General features: G+C 38.9%; 1 protein-coding gene across 16 annotated transcripts in view; it reads right to left on the bottom strand.

Annotated features, from left to right (window-relative positions):
* ACTR3B (actin related protein 3B) overlaps window positions 1-24,370 on the bottom strand; it is an 86,435-nt gene that overhangs the window by 33,638 nt on the left and 28,427 nt on the right. For 8 of the 16 annotated variants that reach the window (XM_073238166.1, XM_073238164.1, XM_073238162.1 and 5 more), the window contains 4 exons: window positions 13,871-13,995; window positions 13,092-13,202; window positions 4,299-4,394; window positions 2,682-2,789 (listed from right to left, as the gene is read on the bottom strand). In XM_073238166.1, coding sequence (XP_073094267.1) covers window positions 2,682-2,789; window positions 4,299-4,394; window positions 13,092-13,202; window positions 13,871-13,995 — 440 coding nt within the window. Of the gene's footprint in view, window positions 1-2,681; window positions 2,790-4,298; window positions 4,395-5,270; window positions 5,349-13,091; window positions 13,203-13,870; window positions 13,996-24,370 lie in introns of those variants that run through there. The other 8 variants (XM_073238168.1, XM_073238165.1, XM_073238163.1 and 5 more) reach the window with 4 other exon arrangements.

Genomic DNA, 24,370 nt, shown 5'->3' on the forward strand with positions numbered 1-24,370 from the left:
CAAGAATTTGGCTAAGTATGCAGGACTTAAATTCTGAGAACTTGGATTCAAATCCCAGGTGCACACACTTGTCAGCTGAATGACCTTGGACAAGTCCGTTAACATGATTCAGCCTCAATACCTTCATCCATAATATGGGGCCAGTAGTACCTGGTGGGGTTTGCAACAGAGAATTAATGAAACAGTAGGTCCAGCACATAGCACTGTTCTCTGGCATGTACTAAGCATTCAACAACGGGCCATTTATTGTACTAAGAGCTGAACTCACTAGGAATAATTCTGAGAAGCTAACTGAACGCCATGCCACCGAGGCCAGCGCTGGTCAGGAGTGGGGATCCTCTTGGTCAGCTGCCTTCCTAAGCCAATGAAGCACATCTGCCAGGGCCAGGATAGGAGCTGCAGTCCATCACAGCAGGGTGAGTGCCAAGAGTTCACCTTCCGGAGCACGCACACAGCCCCAGACCCCTCATCAACCTTCCTGGGGACTCAACTCACCACAGAAGCCACAGGTTCGGGCACACATTCAGCTTGCTCTATGGGGGGCTCCTGGTCAGAGTGGGTAACACCCTACCATAGTTCTACCAGATAAAGAAACGTCCCAAGTTTCACATTATAGCACCGGCTTCTGTGCTACAAGCCATGTGAGTCAGGGGGAAGAGAGGCGAGCTGCTGACCTCACTGGACCAGAGCATTAGTTCTAATGATAATAAGCATGAGATACAGTTGTCAGTTAAGTTGCAAAGACAAGCTACTGAGTCCCAATTATGTCTCTTTCTGATGTACCTAACTTTTAGAAGAGAAAATTTGACTTTTCCACAGTCCCAAGTTATTTGTATTTTAAGATGGAGATAAAAAGTATGTACAACTTGAAGTGATAAGAATATTAGCAAAAACACAAACTATTTACAATTATTATGTTCTTTGCATTACATATAACATTTTCTAAAATTAATTCAACCATTACCCACTTTATCACAATATTTTTAAAAATGTTTTAAACCTAATGTCCAACAATAGGAAAATAAGGGAATTATGCCATACACACATGACGGGTTATTGCATGGTTATTAAATATTTTCTCATGGAATATTTAACCATAACCAAATACAGGGATAAATCAATATGCAAAATAAAACTTTAGGATTATATTATACAAAACCAGAGAAGGATATTAAGATCTCACTTGAAACACACACACACGTGTATCTAATAAAAAGAGTTTAGAAGGCTATACAGCAAAAAGTATAATAATGCAGTTCTCTGGGTGGGTTTATGGGTCTTTTATTCTCTTCTTCACATTTCTATTTTATCAAGTTTTGTACAATAAATGTAATTTTTATAATCAGGAAAAAAACAACTAAAATCTAGATAAAAATTTTTAAAACTTCCTCTGTGGATCTGTATACCATGTGAAACCAGTTTTGTCTTCCCTTCTCCTCAGACCCATGGGACAGAGAAAGCAGCAGGCCCATAACACCTCAGAGACAAAGCCAGGCGCCCGAATTCCCCAGTCAGGGTCACACGTCAAGGGCCACTTCTCAGTGACCCGCAGAGACAAGAGTTATGAGATTAGCTTGAAAGGTGATCCAAGCACAGAGAACCCTTTGCGGGGTGCCATTCACTCCTGCCCCATCTCTCCTTGTGCGAAGTCACACTGGCAGGGGCACAAGGATGGGCACGAAAGTAGTCTGGCTTTTTCTACCTCAAAGCACATCAACCTAACCCTTCCCCTTAGGTGACTTCTGACCTTGAAGGAACTACCATATTAGCATATGTTAACACATCATTCCTTCAACTTCCTGAAATGAAATGGTGACCATTTTTATCAAGTAAATGAATAATTTTTAAAATTCTAGTTTGCATTTTATAAAGGCCACACACACCACACACCACACACACCCCCTTACAGGCAGAAAATATATCTGTAATATACATAAATAACCAGTAACAGGAGTTACCTCTGAGAAGGGGACTTCAAGGAGGAGGATCAGGAATAAGGCTGGCTTTCCACTAGAAGCCTCCTTTACACAGTTAGGATTAATTTAAAAAAAACTTTAACCCATTTAATAGTTCATTGGACCAAAAGAAAAATATAGATGTCTTAGAAGCCTGAATTAGGAATCACTTCTCTAATATTTTTAATATTAAAACCAAAAAGTGACACTGCAGAGCATCTTGCAGGTCAAATGGCACAATCTCTCCTTGGATCTTAAATAATTAAAAAACAGGAAGCAATTTCTCTAAAGCAGGAGCTAGCTACAGCCATCCACCAGCTGTCACAGAACACAGAGATAATCACTCAAGTCACTCAAGTGGTCATGCACCACCCCTACGAGTCTGATACCCAATCTGATGACTACCCCGACAGCTCAGAACTAAGCCAGGAAAATCTTCCTGGTGACGTTACACACAGTGAACAGAGCGGAGGCCCCGGAGGCCCCAAACAATTGCTGAATCCCAACTGCAGAAATCTGCCACTGCCAGTTTAAATTTCCCAACACCATGGATATTGGGCATCTTTTTCTTTCTCATATGCCTGGGTCTAAAAACTCTTGTCACCATTTCTTTTCCAAGCAGAGCTATGACTTTACAAGTGGTATTGTACTTTTTCTTTTGACTTCTTCCCTTACCTGGCATCAGGTGAGACCCCCAGAGAGTGAAGCACCGAGTGCTGAGCTTACCACTGGGATAGCGTGAGTGACCCCGTCCCCGCTGTCAATGACGATCCCTGTTAACGTGCGCTCCCCAACTTGCCGGGACGTCCACGATGCTGCCAAGGCCAGCACTGCCTGGAAACAGATGAGCAAATGGGCTGCACGTGGGGCTTTCTCTGAGGTACTGTGACTGCTTGTCCTCAGGTGCAGTCAATAAGCTCTTTCTTAAATAATCTAAGCAACTCTTGTCCTTCCCTGTCCTCCATCTTTCCCCCAAAATGCAATTCCAAAGTGGACAACATGCAAATTTAGAGTACTTAAATTGGAGGAGTCAAGATGTTAACAGAAGAGTCCAATTTTTACAAAGAAAAACCATTGAGAAAGGCATTTAATTATGGACTAAGATTTTAATTTCTAATCCACTGGTTCCAAAGATGGGTTCTTTACAGGGTGCAGTAGGATAACTTGTGGAGAGTTTTTAAAAAGACAGATTACTAACTCTCACACCAAGAAATTCTAAGCTGGTAGGACTAGGACAATGTTTTCAGCCAGGGGCAAATTTGCTCTCCCAGAGACATCTAGTGACGTCTGGCGCCATTTATGATTGTCACACTTGGGGGAGGGCACCGTAGTGGTGCTGCCCCCAGTGGATGCAAGCCAGAGACTGTGCACAGGACTGACCCCGCCACAAAGACGTGCCTGACCCAAGCACTGAGGCTGAAAAACCTTGGTCTAAGATGAAGCCTGAGAATCTGTACTTATAAAAAACACTCTCCAGGTGACCTTGATCCACAGACGTCTTTGTGAGCCACTCAAGTGTTTCCTAAAGTGTCTCCCTATTCCATGGAACGTAACATAGGGGAAGGGAACTATTTCTGGATACATCAACTTGAAGGTGTTCGAATAAACAGACCTCTTCAACAAAGGCATTCTCAGAGCCTTTCCTGTGCAACTACGCACTGTGGGTCACCGTGCAGGCTACAACATGTGGTATCCCTCAAATTCTTTTTCTATGCTGTTCCTCCTCCTCCTCTTTCTCAGAGATAAGGGGGACTAGTAGTATGCAGAAAACATTTTGGGGAACACCTGCCTCAGTGCTTCCCAAAAATATCAGTCGATTCCCTTATATAGGATGGCAGACATGCAACAACCGAAACCAACCAAAGTTCCTACTCTAAGAACAAGTAGCTTCAAAGGAAGTTCGGCAAGCTCACAGAACCGCAGGATCCAAAATTCACAAGGAACCCTCTGGAGGTATTTTGTTTTTTAACAGACTCTGTAATATCTTTTCTTTTTTATGATCAGAAGTGAAAGAAGCCTAAAAAAGAACCCCATTTATATCTTAATCTTGTCACCCAGAGAAAAATACAATAGATTTTAACACATGTAAAAAGACAGAGCCAAACAAATTCCATACCAACATATAAATATGTTTCACATAAATATGAAAACATAAATCCTGGCACATGTTCTCTAGAGCACTGGCATTCGAGCCCTGCCTGTGTGTGTGCTGAGGGAGGAGAGAGAGGGAGAGCACACAGCACGATCTTACAACACCGCAGCCTTTGGTTTGGGATCAACCATTTCGTCCACTATTAGACAGCCAAGATCCTTTGGGAATCATAAAAACAGCTTTGTTTTTACCTGAACTGCAATGTAGAGTCCTGGTACATTAAACGATTCAAACATAATTTCTGCAAGATATTCTCTATTTTCTGGTGTATTCAGGGGAGGCTCTGTCTGTAAGAAAACATTCACTGTATTTAGTATTCAGCCAAATTTTATGTAATTACATCAGAACCATAAAAAAGTTAACCTAAAAGCTTGTTAATTAGGATGTCATACCACTCCTTAATTTAAAAGATAAGAGTACACCTAGAGTAATTAAAGAAATCTGGCTGCAGATCTTAAAAGCTTTAAAGATGGCAAAGTAAAGACCTCTCTAAACACTCCTACTCTTATTAACCACCCCAAAACAAGAACAAGTTACAGACAAGGAAAGCCTATCTTTGGTAACATAACACCAAGCCCCCGAGGCTAAACGCTCTGCAAGTTGCCAAGGGCAATAAAACTCTGCAGGGCAGTGAGCCGTCAGAAGAGAATGCCAGGGACTTCAGAGCTCAGACGGTGAGAGGACCCCGAAGAGGAGCAAAGCGTAAGCCGCTGCCTGGAACACAACCGATCTGCACAGAACCGCTGCAGAAGCCTCCCCAGGCCCCACCTGCCATCAGAGCACAGCAGGCAAGGTTGGGGGGAACATCTCTGCCATCAGCTGCCAGGCAGGGAAAAGCCAGAGCAGAAGCAGCGTCCCCAAGACACTGCTCTGCCCTCCAGCCTGAACTCACAACACGGCTGGTCCAGGAAGGACTCCCCTCTTTCAAAGATGCAGAAAGAGCAGGAAGAAACCAAAGACCATACAAAAATACTAGAAGAAAAAGAGGGTAAAAGAAATGTAACAGGAAACACAAATGGCGGATTAAAAACACATACCCAGAAAAATATAGGAACAAAGTAGATAAAAATCACAAATTACAAAAGGTTCAAGTATCTATTTTAAAATAATCATTACCAAATAGAAGGAAATAACAGGATTACAGAAAAATAAAAAGAATAAACCTGCTTTTTGTCATTCAGCAATATGTTGTGAACATTTTTCCATGTCAATAAATATGGATATACATCACATATTTAAAGCTGCAAAAAAAAGAAGAAAGAAGAATAAATAAGAATTCTCTGGGTCTTCTCACAAACAAAGTCCACATTACCCTTTGGTAATCACTCTTGCCCCTCAAAATTCTTATGTGGAAGCCCCAACCCACAACGTGCCTCTGTTTAGTGATGGAGCCTCCAGGGAGGTAGTTAAGGCTAAACAAGGTCATAGTGGTGGGGCCCTAATTAGATAGGACTAATGTCTTTATAATAAAAGGAAGAGACACCAGAGAGCTCTCTCCATACTCTACAGGAAAGGCCATGTGAGGACACAGCCAGAAGGCGCTGTCTGCAAGCCAGGATGACAGTCCTCACCACAAACCACCCCAACGACACCGTCATCTTGGACCTCACGCCTCCAGAACTGTGAGAAAACAAACACGTGTTGTTTAAGGCGTGCAGCCTATGGCATTTGTTACGGCCACTACAGCAGACACCTCTTCAAGCCAAAGTACAGCCAGACTCAGCCATCAGGATAGCTACATTTAACACGGTCACACATGGCGCCATTCTCACAGAGTCTGCAGAGCAAGGTTTGACCCAAGAATTCTACATCTGGCCATAATGTCAATCAAGTATGTTGCAAAAACAAAGGATCTTTAAACATGTAAGAACTTGGGAGAATTTGGTTCCTGTGAGACCATCATGAATTAACTATTAGAAGATAAACTTTAGAAGAATGCAGTAAATACTCCGGAAGACTTACAGTAAGCAATTAATCCTAAAATTTAAGGCATGGGACTAAAGATTTTTCTTTTCTGGGAATTACAGAACAGACTGTAAATGTTTTAAATTACAACAGCAGAAATAATATCAAGTTGAGAAGTACCAAAGGAAAGGAGGGAATATAAAGACACTGATACCCTCTTCCCATGGAAAAGACAGTGATAAACTATCAGAGATGTTAGCAAACATGAAGTTACAAATCTTAACATTAGAATAAATTAGTAACATAATCAAAAGCAGGTAGTAGAGAAAAGGAAGAGGAGGAAGGAAAATCTGGAAATGTACCAACCTGGTCACTAACCACAGTAGGAAGTACTTAATCCTCCCTAACCTAATATAGGGTAAATATATTTTATAAAATTATAGTTACATTAAAATATGTAAAAATATATATATTAGAACAATTCAAGACAAAGAGAAAACCAAGCCTGAGAGATTTTTTTTTTTATTCATACATACAGAAAGCACATTAAAAACAGAAAACATAATACAGAAAAAAAGAGCTGGCCTGTCTGCGTGCTGCCTGTCAGGAAAGTGATTTCCTCTCCCTGTACTATTAGCACCTCCCTCACATCACTGGCAAGATGAAAGTAACCTGAGTGCCTACTGCTGCACTTGGCATGCGGAATGTGCTCAATAAAAGTAGGTTTTTATTACTGAAATAATCAGCAAATACAAGTGAGAACTCACCTACTAAAAATAAATCTCTCAGCTAAGACCATGAGACAAAATCAAACAGGCAAAAGATCCACCTTAAACAAGGTGCCTCACAGAGGTCCAAAGTCATTGTTCGCTAGATCAGAAACAACCTAAACGTCCATCATTAAAGAACTGATTTATAAATTATGTCACATCCATAAAATACAATACTCTGCAGCAATTAAAAAGAATGAGCTCTATCATGTGATTGTATATTGATACCATAATGAAAAAAAAAAGAATGAGCTCTATATGTGCTGATATGAAACAATCTCTATCGTAAACTGTTAAAAAGAGAAAGGTGTCTCCATACTATATACATTCCTACATATTCTTCCATATCAACAATTTTTAATAAAATCTCTTTTTTAAAAAGCAAGTTGTATGGGGGAAGGGGAAATAGGGAATTGTTCAATGAATGCATTTAGAGTTTCAGTTTTGCAAAGACGGAAAAGTTCTAGAGATAAATTACACAATGATAGTTAACATTACTGAACTATACACTTGAAAACGGTTAAGAAGCTAAATTTCATATTATGTTTTTAGCAGAGTTTTTATTTTCTTAAAAAACCAAGGTGTACAACAGCATATTTATTTTGTTACTGTTTGTATAAAACAAAAGTTTATGTATAATCCACATGCCTGCCCACAATTATCTCTGGAAAGAAAACAATGAACTGGTTAAGAACTGATGAAAATCGTTTCCGCTAGGAAGGGGACCTGGGAGGCACAGCAGAAGCGGGAAGGAGGTGCGCCTACACTGGAAATCTTTCTGCACCTTTTAAATTCTGTGCTACACATGTTTAATATCTTGTTAAACAAACAGATCTGGCTATCAACTGGCTGGGTGCTTTCGACTCTTGTGTAGCAACTGATGCAAAGCTCAAATACAGTGACCCAAGTACATTTTAATCACTGTAGTCAGAATCAATATATTCCCCGGATGGGGGAGAGAAAGCAATCTTAAAACATGGGAGAGAAATAATGAAGTCATAGTCAAAGCAGATTGATTGTAAACAGGGACCTAAACGTCACTCAACAACATATTATTTTAATGTGCCTACCTCAAGGGGTTGAGATTAAATTTGTTAATACCGCTAAATGCCCAGCACACAGCACTATAAACATCAGCGATTATTATTTCAGATTTCTTTCTTTTAAAGTACATGAATAATAGCTACAGATTCCAACAGTACTGGTTACAATATCTCTCTCTAAGTACCTCCTATCAATCTGAGAAATGGGCCTAATAACTCCCTAACTAGGGTTGTTGGCGGGATTCAATAAGTACATGTAAATACTTGGATCGGGAGGTGAGAGGATCTACTGGGCGCAGAGCAAGTGCTCAATCACGCCAGCATAATTATCAGTAACGTATCTATGAAGTTTCTTTCGCCTTGCATAGAAATTCAAACACCCTCTCAAGTAAGTTAACTTTATAAACAAAGCATTTAAACTGAGTAGAGGAGGAAACATATCAGGAGAGAAAGATAAAAAGGTATGAAAAGTACATGCATAGTCAGGGAATGCTTCCGGCTTGTCAGCTAAGAGCTGCCTGTTCGGTCTGCAGCAGAAAGGTAACCGACAGGAAGACGTTACCAACAAGAATTATATAAATTATTTAAACATAAATTATATAAATCCTGGATGAATGAAAATTAAATATAAACATCAAAGGAAAATTGGTTTAGTACACAAAAATCTAAAGAAATGTTCAACAACATAACCGACAAAGGCAAAAAAGTATCAATTGAGAAAGAAATCTGCTAACAAAGCTTCCTATCACCGAAAGAGCTCACAGGATAAAATGTGGTACTATGTACAATGAAATATCATAAAAAAGAAGCAAATTCTGACACAGGTTACACAATATGATGAACCTTGTTAGGCTAAGTGAAATAAGCCAGTCACAAAAGGACATGAAAAAGTGTGTAATTATTCCACTTATGTAGGCCCCCAGCAGTCAGACTCATAGAGACTGAACGTTAGAACTGTGGATACCAGAGGCTGAGGGCAGGGAGAGGGCACTGCTGTGTAATGGGGAAGGAGTTTCAGTTTGGGAAGCTGAAAAAGTTCAGAAGATGGATGATGGTGACAGCTGCACAACACTGTAAATATACTTAATGCCACCAAACTATACATTCAAAAAGGTTAAAATGGTAAATTTTATGGTATGTACATTTTATCACAAAAAAAAAATTAAGGAAAAAGTTCACAGAAATCATAGCAGTAAGAAAAAGCAATGAAACACTGATATGTACAAGAGCATTGGAAATGAATAGGTAATTCACAATAGAGGAAATACAACTAATAAATGTGAAAAAATGTTTAAGATCGAAGTTATCAAAAATGCAAATTAAAGCATGAAGTGTATTTTTAACCCATCAAATAACCAAAAATGGTATTAATCAATACTGACAGGAATACAAATAAAGTGGGCCTCTTGTACATTACAGATGGCAGCGTGAAATGGTATGCTAAGACTCATAAAATTATGAATGCTTCTGGACCCCAAAATTAAACACTGGCAGTTTTTATATTAAAAAAAAATGCTACAACACAGAAAAAACTGTATGTGCAAAGATTATATTTATTGCTGCCAAACAATTTACCATCTGTGAAGAATTTACATTAAAATCTATGTACTTCCATTTAAGGGCACATTCATAATATAACTAGGTTCTCCTGGTTCTTGAATCAAATTCAGCATTATTAAGGGTATACACCCATGGGTTCTGAAAGCCACAATCATAAATCCATTTCTTCCTCAATCCTCCATTTCTTCTATATTTACACAGTGATTGTTCCTTTAGGAGGCCAATTTAAATAAAACTTTCCCAAGCCATCATATATAACAAGATCAAAATTGCAAGTATCAAGTTTTTCTTTTTTTTTTAATACTGAAGCATAGGATTAAAATATCACATGAATGCAAGCTACATAAACATTCTTATTCATAACAATGGTAAAATATCATCTGGTATTGATTCAAAAATGAATAATCAGTACCATAAAAACCAATCCCTACTTCTGGATAAAGTGAGCAAAAGAACATATGTACCTAATATGCTCTACCCCCAAACCCCTGTATAATTACAGTAAAGAAACCTCTTTAAAAATATAAATCCTCAAGGAATGGAGAACAGGAGAGGAGATGACAATATACCAGAATCTGGAAAGCACATGGCCCGGTCCTAAGCAAACCCAAGGAATCAACCTCTGCTGGCTGGCGGCTGCTGTCCTGGACAGGACAGGTCTAATCATGCTCAAGGACCAGGAAGCGGACCGTGTGTAAGTCAGGACATACCACATGTGTTCATTTGACTGGGCCAAGACATTACTTCTGAGTGTGTTTATGAGGGTGTTTCTGGAAAAAATCAGCATTCAGCAGACTGGGTAGAGACCTACCCTCGTCAACGCGCATGGGCACCATCCAATCCACTGAGGACCCAGTGGAACAAAAAGGGTGATTGTCTGTCTGTGGGCTGAACACTCACCTTTCCTGCTCTTGGGCACTGGAGTTACGGCTCCTGGGCCTTCTAGAGCAAGGTGTTCTCCTTTCTTCCTTAACTCATATGCAAAAAGTTTACAAATCTCTTTTGAAGTTACAACTCAATTTCCACTCAAGAGCCCTACAATTCTTTAAAATACACGATTCTGTTTTGAACTCTAAGCAATTCAGTATGGAAAAGAGAATATATGATTCTCCATTTGCTATCTGCTCAATTCACTTAGCCAAAATGAGCTGAGTCTCTGAACCTTCTTGAAAAATATGAGCCATAATAAGCTAGTTCTCACCCTGTATGTTCGACATCTGGTCACAACAGTCAGAAAGAACAATTCTGAGAGCTACCAAGGGACCTATAATTTACACTCTCTTGTACCAAAAAGAAGCCCTTATCTGATGCACCTGCTTCCCTCCTCTTTTAACTATTTCATTAACTAATGATTAAGGGCATAAACCTGAAAGAAACTTACCATTTCCACCACTTCTCAATCACATCATGCAATGAACTGACTTGCAGAATTCAAAGCACAATACATAAAACACAGTATTTCTTATCTTCAATAAACCTGATTTTTTTAACATTCATGCAGGCACTCATTTTTGGCAAACAGACTTTAGCTTTTCCATATTCACACCAAAGACCTCCAACTCCCTCCTGGCAAGTGGTTTGATCTTACTGGCCTATATATGCCAGCTAAATCAGAAAAACATTTTTAGGAAAAATTTGCTGTGGACTGTGTCCTGGTGGTGTGCATTTGCTCCACAGGCCTGAGATTAGATGTCCCTTTAAGTGAAGTAAGAGGGAGAACTCCTTGCACACTCAGCTGAGGCAGACAGAAGGAAGCAGCTAGGCTTGGTGCCTGGCCCTAAAAGCCAATCAACAGGTAGTGACGTGATGTGCTAGAAGGAAAATGCCAAACATGACAGGTGGGAATCTGAGATTTGTTTTGGCTGTAAAGACATAACCATTCAGACACACTGTCAGTTTTGTGGTTCCATTTATTTTACATAAACCACTGTGCAAGGACAGGACACAAAATAACATAGTGGCCTGTAAAATCCAGTACTTACACTTGGCAATTCCTACGTGTGAAGATACAGCAAGAAAAAAAAAGATCACTGCACTTTCAAGGACTTGCTTTAATAGATATTAAATACGTAGATTCCATTCACTATCAGAATAGCCTTGTAGTTAACATATTTAAACCAGATAACTCTATACAAAACTCCATATTTAACATTAGAAAGAATTATGTAATTGGATCTGGGACCATTTGACAATGTACTTGCAGGGAAAAAATCCAAAGCTAAATCATGGAGATTTTAATATGCGGCTTATGGTACACGCAACTGCTCTCCATAAAGCAAGCATTTTGTACATGTAATTAATTTTAACTTAAAAAGAACATTTTATGAAAGGGAACGTATAATGTCGAGTAGCACAATTAGAACAGATTCCATAACCAAGAGGTATTTCTTCTCATTTCTCTGTAATATAACAAAGTACTATAATCAGGGCCCACACAGCTCAGCTCAATTTTATCTTTCAGTAAGATATACACCCTGGCAAAACAACATCCTGACTCAATTTCCTCTGCTGTAGGAAGCAAAATGCAGAGTCATCCAGTTACTTCACAAGAATGCCCAAGTACACAGCTAGTTTCCTAAATTCAGTCCTCCCTCCATCCTCCTTGCTGCTGGAGACCTGTTTAGGTACTTAACCGTCCCAGGCCCCGGGTGATCAGAGATGGTCCCCTTCCTGGCCCCAGGAAAAGAATCTTGACTCATCTAAACCTGGCAAGGAAATTCCATTCCCCTTGCTAGTGCAGGGGCCGAGAGCAGGCTACCCTAGATGCACCACTGTGACATGTAGATTATTCCAGAGTTGAAAACCATCAAGTCCAAAAGACTCATGAAGATACCTTGACCTTCTTGACCTTCTACCCTCAACCTGCATACAAAGAATTTAAATAGAGGACCTGCTCCAGGAAGAGAGCTATCACCTTCAATAACTATATTATCATGTAAACTAGATGTGGCAGACAGAGAGGGATGTGGCTAAATCTGCTAATAATCTCTGTTCCCACCCCACCCCCGGACTATTTCGGTTGATTATTTCCCTTTCCCTGTTGAAGTCTCAGGCCCCTCCTCCCTTCTCCTTGGTTCAGGATAACAAATAAACCTCAATCTCCCTGGCTTTGGAACCCATATCTATGGCTTCCCCATTGGTTATGTAAAAAAATTTTGGGTTTTTTCTCCTGTTGATGTGTCTCATGTCAATGTGATTCTTAGGCCAGCTAGGAGAACCTCTGGAGGTAGAGGAAATTTCCTCCTCCGCAACACTAGTGACCAGGTTAGGCATGGACAAATGGGGCGAATCTGCTGGGATGGTTTCTGGGAAAGGAATTCTTAATTCTTAAAAAGTGGTTCTACCTCCGAATGCAAATATACTAAGAGGTGGTATAGGAACCTGGGCAGCAGCCATGCTGGGGCCTGAGGGGAACGAACACAAGACGCCAGGTGAGTGCTCTGGGCCAGGTCCTCATTTCTGTGGTTGAGCCACTGAAATACCCAACCCTGGAACTGCCCAACTCTGGCCTTCCTGTTTTGTGAAAAAATGAGCCCCTTCTGATTTTAGACATTTTTGGTGAGACTTCTATTACTTGCCAAAAAAGCACTCCAATTCATACAGCTTTAGCAGGAATTAAAAACTCCCCAGGGAACAGCATCTTGAGTTTAAAATCTAAGTAATTAGGAATTTACAGGGTATATTCCTCTTAGTTCCAGTTACTCACCATTAAAAAATAATGATCCTCAGGCTCAGCTCGAAGATATTTAAAAATCACTTGTTCCATGAACCTTTCCATAAGATCCCAGTCTTCAATTATCCCATGTCTTATTGGCCACTAAAGAAAGGGAAACCAAAATAGGTCCAGCTTCAGTTCACAACAGAAAGAGTAACAGTTTATAAGCACTGGGTTAACAGTTCAGCAGACTGAGTTATCAGAGAATAAAGCTCTCCTCTGCTCAAAGTGAATGTTAATTCATGTAAAGAAACAATAGGCACTTTAACAGAAAGACTAAATTTTATTATTGTGTATATTCTACTCCACCGCTACTCTACTTCCAAGTACAAGGAGTCATCTCAACACTGGGCTAACAGATGGAAAGCCAATCCACCATGCCATGATCAGGAGCTCTTTTTTTTTTTAAGAACAAATGTCTAGTTAAATAATTTTAATGCTTATTTGTAATTAAGTAATCTGCAGCTTTCCATATCTGACAGGCTGCTTAGTCAACCTGCAGTTACTCAAAGAAGCAGGCCTGCCTTTCTCCTGCTCCCAGCTCTCCGAGTCCATTCTGCATTCCGGGGCTTTGTGAACTCACTTGATACCCCACATCAAAAATAGCCAATTCAATAACAACAACAAAATCTCTTTTCAAACCTAAGAATGAAAACACATTCCACAACCCACAAGTACAACTTCTAGAGAATCTACTGTTCTGCATTCTTCATTTTACCGCTCTGTTCTTGGCTGTACACCTGAAGCAGCAGATCCTGGCAGGAGCTCACCTTGGTGGCGTATGTGGGTTTATCTATGGCTTCATCCCCTATGAAAAAGTCCAGGTCATCCACTCCCCTCAGCACCCGCCTCTGGGCTTGGTCGACCACCTTTGCTGACTCCCTGATGGCAATACCTTAGAAAACCAGCACAAAGATTTCCATCACTATCCACAAACACTGAATGATCAAGAAAAGATAATATATAATCCCTGTGTATATGCAAGTATATTTTCATGTTAGGGTTGTATCAGGGGTTGACAGTGCTCACAGAACGGACACTACCAATGGGGACATAAAATAATACAGAAACAAATTACATTACAGTATTATTTCCAGTATGACACAAAGGAACACAGCTGGCCTGCTTTTAATGCTGAAAGAAGATACATTGCTAAATTCCTCAGTTTCATCCAGAAAAAAAAAAACCCTCAAGATAGTAATTAAAATGTCCATGGAATATATAGCAATACATTCCGATTTTTTAAATACAGTATAGGAGGCAAAATTCAAAATATCATACAGAACAAGAAAGTAAACTGAAATATAATGCCTATCCACTCTCAAGTCACTTTAATAAAACTGCATCAGATACATCTACAATACATTTTTAGTCTTTTTACAGAAAAAAAAAACTGACCTCCGATTAAAAGAAAAAACTAGGAGGCTGCTGGCTATTAACTATTGCAAAATTAATCAAACAACTATATTATGGGAAAAGATTGATGGCTTTATGATAAATTATTTTAATAAAAGCTTAACCCTGATATTTGAGAATATACTTAGCAGTAAATAATCATATAAAACTTCACTCCAGAATTTAACATCTAATCAAATGTGGAAAGCTTCACAAAGAATCAATTTTCCATTTAAATTCCAAATCCTGGTCACACTCTGAGCTCCCATAAACCCATCTTCAAATTTATTCCAAAACAAATTAGTAAATTTATGCAATTATTTTTCAAAGTAGATATGAAATCCCCAATTTATTACGAAGAATAGCAACAAAGCTGTAGAGTCTATCTAAATACTTTTTCTTCAGAAAGAAATCCTGAAGTAATAGGCTGAAGAGGTGAAAAGAAAAAGATACAGGTCAGAAACCAGTCTGCCCACCTCACTCCAACCCGTTGTCATGTTTAGTCTCAAAGCTATAATGTTACAAAAGGTGACACAAATCTAAAGGAGAGACTCACTGCAGGACTAAGAAGCAGGCCTGACATGGAAATGCTGGGGACTGAGCCCAGAGTAGAGAGCCCACGAGCTCGTCTGGGGCCATGAGGCTGACAATGGGGCCAGAAAAGTCTCGCAGGCCATAACTTACTCGAGCAATCTGTAAAAATAACTAAAACCCATCTCTGAAACCCAACACGCCATTCAATGGCCCATTGACACCAACACACAGAATCATCTGATGCACAAGATAGGTATTGCGCAGAGGGTCACCCCTAGCAAGATGGCCCGCAATGACCTAAAAAATCCTCACACAGTGTGTCCATACAAGTGACAGATTCTAACCTCTGGGCAAGATCAAACTTAATTATGCATGAATTTAGAATTAAACTGCCAAATCAGTATAAAAGACCGTGAAGAGACAAAGGCAAAAAGATTCTGCAATTCATGACATCATTCCAAGTTACCAAGAATTTGAGGACAATATATTTAACCAAAAAAAAATAACCACCTTAAAAAAATTCTAAGCTAAGTAAGAATGAAACCCCCACACTCAAAAATTTTAATGAATAAAGTACATCTTATCCCTCCAAAAAACGTAGGTCAAGTATCTGAGCCCAAATTATAGTAGATCTAGGTTTAAGGGGCCCTTTGAAATAACAACACACAACAAAAAAAAGTTTACTTCTTTTAACTATTACACAGGAAGCAACAGAATTCACAGAAGAAAGTAAAGGTACACAGAGCTGATATTCAAAATCTCTTCTTCATACGTAGAAAAAAGCAAATTGGGGTCCAAACCACCCTTACGAACATGAGAGAGAAATGTGGTCAGGAGAATAGCTATCTTCACAGACTACATGACTTCCTGTAGAGTGGGGACCCACACCTGCCCGGGAGCCGCCTCCGGCGCATCACAGCCTGCTGCAGAGACCCGCCTCAGGCGTGTACAGAGATGACAAGATGCGTACAGGGGACACAAAGGTGTAATGGATGATGGACATAACAGATAATGGGATGAACATTTAAACATTTCAACTGGCTGCAAAAATGGACACCTTCATGTAATGGGATATCATGAAGCCATGAAAAAGAATGAAGCCGTTCTTCATGTATTATTGATCCAGAAGGACCACTGAGATGTAGTGCTGAGAAAAAAGCCTGCTGCAGAAGATGTGTGTGTTGTGCCACCACTTGGGTAAAAATGTCCGTGTGTGCATATCTGCAGGATAATCTGTAGAGAACATCTCAGGAGGATACACAAGAAACCAGGAATAACAGCGGTCACCTGAGAGGGGAGGTGGGTGGAAAAAGGTAATTTTCACTGTACATCTTGCTATGCCATTTAACTTTCATGTCATATGAACATATTACATACTCAAAATTAATTAAATATGGACTTCTGATGCTGGAAATAAGAGTTAACATGCCTTTCCTTACCCCTTTCACTAAGTATAGCTGGAGTCCTTGGACTTTACACATGAAAGAAACACAAAAAGATGCTACAAAGTGTAGAGAAGAGGCTGGCTAGGGACCCAGGAGCCCAGGAATAACTCAGTGGCGAGCTTCCTGGGTTTTCTTTGCCTCTCACACATCCCACACTGGGCACAGGGGAAGCCAGCAACCCAGAAACACTGACGGGCACATAAAAAAGGTTCCCGAAGAGCCTGCATACTTCTCCAGCCAAAGGAGATAAAGAGGGCAGCTTGCAAAGACAGAAAACTTCTAAACAGTAACTGCCTAATGCCTGACTCCAAATACCACAGAGAAACAAACCCTCCACTGCAGTGTGGCCAGCATGGGGGGAGTCCAGACTGCTACCCATCCAGCAGCAGCAACCTGTCCCTCCACTCCCGCACGGGGGCCTGACAGAGGTGGTCAAGTGAAAAGCCAGGGCTTTGGACACCACCAGGAGGAGCAAGGCACCCCCTCCCTCCCAGGTCAGGCGCTACCTGAAGGCCTCGGTGGGGGGCCTAGACTTCCATCCAGCTTGGCAGTAACATGGAACCCTCCCCAACTAAATGCCAACAAATCCCAAGTAGAGAACCTGAACTTGTCCCCAGACTGGCATTAATGTCCCCAAGGAGGGGTGTCCCTCTTCCCCTGCTGGGGCAATAACAGAAATGACTTGCTAAAATCTAAGATTTAAATAAGATCCAGAATCTCATAATATAATACCCAAAGTGTCCAGATTTCAATTTTAAAAACCTCTCAGCATAGCAAGAACCAAAAACATCTCAACTAAAATGAGAAAAGACAATCAACAGATGCCAAAAACAAAATGACACAGGTAACAGGTTACCAAACAAGACTTTAAAAGCCATCATAAAATGCTCCAAAGAGCAATTACAAACATTCTTGAAATAAATGGAAAATAAAAGAAAGTCTAAGCAAAGAAACACAAAATGACAGCAAAGATAAAAGATATAAAAACAAAAACCACTTAGAAATTTTAGAACTACAGAACAACAGTATCTGAAATAATAGCTCAATGGATGGGCTCAACAGCAGAAAAGGACAGAGAAAAGAATACTGGTCTCAAGGACATAACAACAGAAATCACCAAATTTGAACAACAGAGAGGGCACAGACTGAAAAGCAAATGAATGGGGCCTCAAGGACATGTGGGATATGTAACAGAAGTTCTAACGTTGGAGTATTGTGGTCCCAGAAAAGGAGAAGAGAGGCAGGGCTGGAAAAGTATTCAAAGAAATAATGGCTAAATATTTGCCAAATTTGACCTAGACAAAAATAAACCTACAGGTTCAAGATTGAACAAACGCCAAATGAGACAAAGAAATCCATGACAAGGCACATTTTGGTCAAAAATCTAAAAACTAAAGACCAGAGAAAATAATTCTGAAAGCCTCCAGTAAAATTTCTCATTAGAAATCAAAGAACCCAGAAGGAAATGGCACATATTTCAAGTGCTAAGAGAACTGTCCACTCAGAATTTTATATTCATCAAAGATATCCCTCAAGGAAGCAACCTAAGTATCCATCAGTAGATGAATGGATAAAGAAGACGTGGTACATATACACAATGGAATATTATTCAGCCATAAGAAGAAAACAAATCCTACCATTTGCAACAACATGGATGGAGCTAGAGGGTATTATGCTCAGTGAAATAAGCCAGGTGGAGAAAGACTGTGGAGTAGAAGAACAAAGAAAAAAACTGAAGGAACAAATAGCAGCAGACTCACAGAATCTAAGAATGGACTAACAATTATGAAAGGGAAAGGGACTGGGGAGGATGGGTGGGAAGGGAGGGATATGGGGGAAAAAAGGGGCATTACAATTAGCAGACATAATGTAGGGGGCGCACGGGGAGGGCTGTACAACACAGAGAAGACAAGTAGTGATTCTACAGCATCTTACTACGCTGATGGACAGTGACTAGAGAGAGTTTTCTAAACAGAGAAGTGTTAAAAGAAGGGATCTTGGAACATCAGGAAGGAAGAAAGAACAACAGAAAGAGCAAAAACAGGAGTAATTGCCATTACAGTTGACCCTTGAACAACATGGGTTTGAACTGTATAGGTCCACATGTGTGGATTTTTTTCAATAAGTATATTGGAAAATGTTTTTGGAGATTTGTGCCAATTTGAAAAAACACTTTCTTTTCTCTAGCTTACTTTATTGTAAGAATACAGTATATAATACATATGACATACAAAATATGTATTGACTATATTATTGGTAAGGCTTCTAATCAACAGTAGGCTATCAGTAGTTAAGTTTTTGAGGAGTCAAAAGTTACACACACTTCTGACTGCACAGGGAGGTCAAAGCCAATGTTGTTCACAGCTCCACTGTACTTTCCTTCCTTTGAGTTTTCTAAATTGTTTTGTCAGATGAAGCAAAAATTGTACCACTGAAGTGCTTCTCAATATATGTAGAGGAAACAGTTAAGACAATCATATTAAAAATGGGGAGAATAAAGGGACATAAAGGGAGGTAAGGTTTCTACATTTCAAACTGGTAAAATGGTGACACCAATAGAGTAAGAAAAGTTATGCATATATAATGTAATAGCCAAAGCAACTGCTTAAAAACCTATACAAGATGCACTCAAAAATACCATAGATAAATCAAAATAAAATAGGTAAAACAAAACAGACAAAAAAAAAACAAAAACAGAAAAAGCATGAATCAGTAATTACAACAAACATAAGCAGGCTAAATACACCAATTAAAAGACAGATACAGGCAGAGTAGATAAAAATCATGACTAAATTCTATGCTGTCTTTACAAGAAACTTCCTTCAAATATAGTGACATAGGTAGGCTGAAAGTAGAAGGATGGAAAAGGATATTCCACACAAACATTAGTCATAGAAAGTATGAGTGGCTGGCTATACTGTTATCGGAAAAAAATAATTTTATAGTACAGAAAAACTACCACTGATAGGTCAATATCAGATAATGATAAAGAGTCAATCCATGGAGACAACACAGGAATCCTAAATGCGTATGTATTAAAGGATGAAATACGTGAAGCAAAAACTAAAGGGAGAAATAGACAAATCCACAATTACAGCTGTAGAACTTCCAACACCTCTCTCAACAACTGATAGAACAAGTAGACAAAAATCACCACAGATATGGAAGAACACAACAACCCTTTCATCCTATGGGATCTAACCAACATGCACAGAACAATCAGCCCAACAAGAACAGAATACAAAAGTGCTCGTGGAACCAAAGTAAACCTCATACTGGGCCATAAAAAAACCTCAGTAAACTAAGAGACTGAAGCCATACAGAGTGTGCTTTCTAACTACACCAGATTAACCCAGAAATGAATAACAGGAAGGTAACAAGAAAATCCCCCAGACCCTTGGAAACTAAATGGAATAGATCTAAATAATCCAAGGATCAAAGAAGAAATCTCATGGAAACCAAAACCTACATGAACAGAATGAAAATAGAAATACAAAATATCAAAATTATGTAAGACACAGCTAAAATAGTGCTATGGGGAAAATTTTTAACACTGTATGCTTGCATTAGAAAAGAGAAAAAGTCTCAAATCAAAAACCCAAGCTCCCACACCTTAAGAATCTAGAAAAAGAAGAGCAAAATAAACCCAAAGCAAGAAAAAGGAAAGAAATGAAGAGTAAAAGTCAATGAAATTTAAAAAAAACAAATAGAAAAAAAAATCACTGAATTGAAAAGCTGGCTTCATTTTGCCCTGCAAAAGACCCCATGAAGATGATGAGAATACACACTATATACTATGGGAGAAATTATTTGCAAACCACATAGCTGGCAAAGGACTAATATCTAATATATACAAAGAACTCTCAAAACTTTACAGTAGAAATATAAACAATACAGTCAGGAAATCAACGAAAGACAAGAAGAAACATTTCATGGAAAAGGATATTCAGATGGCAAATAAACACATGAAAAGCTATTCAACACCACTAACCATCAGGGAATTAAAAATTAAAACCATGATGACATATCACTACACACTTATTAGAACAGCTCAACAGTGACAATACCAAATGTTGACAAGGATGCAATGAAACTGGCTCTCTCATACACAGCTAATGGGAAACAAAATGGTATGGCCACTATGGGGACACTTTGGCAGTTTCTTAATACTAAACATAAACTTGCCATACGATCTAACAACTGCAATACATGGTATTTATCAAGAGAAATGAAAAATTAGGTCAACACAAAAAACCTGTACACAACTGTTTATAGCAGCTTTATTTGTAATAGCTAAAAACTAAAAATAACCAATGTGTTCCTCAGTAAATAAATGTTTAAACAAACTGTGGCACACCTATACACTGGAATATTACTCGGCAATAAAAAGACACAATCTATTGATACACGCAACAACTTGGATGGACCTCAAGGGCATTATGCAAGTGAAAAAGCCAGTTTCAAAAGGCCACATACTATATAATTCCTTTTACAAAACATTCTCAAAATAACAAAAATATAGAGATGGAAACAGATTAGTAGTTGCCAGAGGTTAGGAATGGTACAGTGGGGACGAATACATGGAATTACAAAGAAACAGCATGAAACAGATCTCTGTGGTGATGAAACAATCTGTATCTTGAGTGCAGGGTGGTCAAACATGGGATAAAATGACACAGGACTGCACACACACACTGTAGCAATGACCTGGTTTTGATACTGTACTATAATCATATAGGTTCAAACCTTAGAGGAAAAAGGGACATGGGTCCATTTGTAGTTTACATCCCTATGTAGAAATTCCATAAACTATCTTTACAGCTTCCTGTGAAACCATAAATTATCTCAAAATATTTTAAAGACAAATACACTTTGTAAATGATTTAAACAAATTAAAAAAAAACACCTCAGCTATAATGATGAATCAAAATTAAAGAGACAACACATTTTAAGAACACTTGCTATAGCAGTTGCAAGACAGTAGTTAATTTTTTTATAAAAATTTCCAGTATAGTTCCCAAAAGAATATCATATATTTTACTAAACACTCAAGGAATAAGGAACTCCCCATCTTATATAAACTGTTCCAGGGACCAGAAAAGAAAGCTAACAAACTCATTTTATAAAGCCAGAAAATTTTTGTACAAAAACAGTACAAGGAAAATTATAAACCAATCTCATTTTTGATTACTGCAAAAATTCAAAATAAATATTTGCAAATACAATCCAGCATGTACTTAGTATTTCATAACCTAGTAGGATTTATCTCAAGAATGAAACAAACAGTGGAAATTTCAAAATACATTAATATAATGCATATTAGGAACTTAGGTGTCCAAAACCATACAATCATCTCAACAGATACACAAAAAGCCTTAAATATCAATATTTATTCAATATTTCTTTTCTTTTCTTTTCTTTTGTTTTATTACGGTATTATTGATATACTCTTATGAAGGTTTCACATGAAAAAACAATGTGGTTACTACATTCATACAAATTGAGTCCCTCCCCCATGCCCCATTGCACTCAGTGTCCATCAGTGTATTAAGATGCCACAGATTCACGGTTTGCCTTCTCTGTGCTACACTGTTTTCCCCGTGATCCCCCACACCATGTGCACTAAACATAATATCCCTCAATTCTTTTTTCCCTCCCTCCCCTGTTGCCCTCCCACGCCCCTCCCCTTTGGTAACCACTAGTCCCTTCTTGGGACTCTGTGAGTCTGCTGCTGTATTATTCCTTCAGTTTTGCTTCGTTGTTACACTCCACAAATGAGGGAAATCATTTGGCACTTGTCTTTCTCCACCTGGCTTATTTTACTGAGCATAATATCCTCCTGCTCCATCCATGTTATTGCAAATGGTAGGATTAAGCTTCTTTCTTATGGCTGAATAATATTCCATTGTATATATGTACCACATCTTCTTTATCCATTCATCTACTGATGGACACTTAGGTTGCTTCCCTATCTTGGCTATTGTAAATAGTGGTGTGATAAACATAGGGGTGCATCTGTCTTTTTCAAACTGGGCTACTGCATTCTTAGAGTAAATTCCTAGAAGTGGAATTCCTGGGTCAAATGGTATTTCTATTTTGATCTTTTTGAGGAACCTCCATACTGCTTTCCACAATTGTTGAACCAATTTACATTCCCACCAACAGTGTAGGAGGGTTCCCCTTTCTCCACAACCTTGCCAACATTTGTCTTTTGGATGGTGGTGATCCTTACTGGTGTGAGGTGATATCTCATTGTGGTTTTAATTTGTACTTCCCTGATAATTAGTGAGGTGGAACATCTTTTTATGTGCCTGTTGGCCATCTGAACTGCTTCTTTGGAGAAGTGTCTATTCATATCCTCCACCCATTTATTAATTGGGTTATTTCCTTTTTGGGTGTTGAGATGTGGAAGTTCTTTATATATTTTGGATGTTAACCCCTTGTCAGATATGTCATTTATAAATATATTCTCCCATACTGTAGGATGCCTTTTTGTTCTATTCATGGTGTCCTTTGCTGTACAGAAGTTTTTTAGTTTGATGTAGTCCCATGTGTTCATTTTTGCTTTTGTTTCCCTTGCTCAAGGAGATGTGTTCAGGAAGATGTTCCTCATGTTTATATTCAGGAGATGTTTGCCTGTGTTGTCTTCTAAGAGTTTTATGGTTTCATGACTTACATTCAGGTCTTTGATCCATTTCAAGTTTACTTTTGTGTATGGGATTAAACAATAATCCAGTTTCATTCTCTTGCATGTAGCTGTCCAGTTTTGCCAACACTAGCTGTTGAAGAGGCTGTCATTTCCCCATTGTAGATCCATAGCTCCTTTATCATATACTAATTGACTATATATGGTTGGGTTTATATCTGGGTTCTCTGTTCCATTGGTCTATTGCTCTGTTCTTGTACCAGTACGAAATTGTCCTTATTACTGTGGCTTTATAGTAGAGTTTTAAGTTGGGGAGTGTAATCCCCCCAGCTTTATTCTTCCTTCTCAGGATTACTTTGGCTATTTGGGGTCTTTTGCGGTTCCATATGAATTTTAGAACTATTTCTCTAGTTCACTGAAGAATGTTGTTGATATTTTGATAGGAATTGCACTGAATCTGTAGATTAGGCAGGATGGCCATTTTGACATTATTAATTCTTCCTATCCATGAGAACGGGATGCATTTCCATTTATTGGTATCTTCCTTAATTTTTCTCATGAGTGTCTTGCAGTTTTCAGAGTGTAGGTCTTTCACTTCCTTGGTTAGGTTTATTCCTAGGTATTTCATTCTTTTTGATGCAATTGTGAATAGAATTGTTTTCCTGATTTCTCTTTCTGCTAGTTCATTGTTAGTGTATAGGAATGCAATAGATTTCTGTGTATTAATTTTATGTCCTGCAACTTTGCTGAATTCAGATACTAGATTTAATAGTTTTGGAGAGGATTCTTTAGGTTTTTTATGTACAGTATGTCAGCTGCAAACAGGGTCAGTTTAACTCATTCTTCACCAATCTGGATGCCTTTTATTTCTTTGTGTTGTCTCACTGCTGTGTGGAGGACCTCCAGTCCAGAACTATGCTGAATAAAGTAGAGAGAATAGGCATCCTTGTCTTGTTCCTGATCTTAAAGGAAAGGCTTTCAGCTTCTCACTGTTAAGTATGATGCTGGCTGTGGGTTTCTCATATATGGCCTTTATTATGTTGAGATACTTGCCCTCTATACCCATTTTGTTGAGAGTATGCATCTTGAATGGATGATGACTTTGGTCAAATGCTTTTTCAGCATCTATGGAGATGATCATGTGGTCTTTGTCCTTCTTTTGGTTGATGTGGTGGATGATGTTGATGGATTTTCTAATGTTCTACCATCCTTGCATCCCTGGAATAAATCCTACTTGATCATGATGGATG

The sequence above is a fragment of the Manis javanica genome, chromosome 6 (genome assembly GCF_040802235.1).
Source record: "Manis javanica isolate MJ-LG chromosome 6, MJ_LKY, whole genome shotgun sequence".
Classification (NCBI taxonomy): Eukaryota; Metazoa; Chordata; class Mammalia; order Pholidota; family Manidae; genus Manis; species Manis javanica.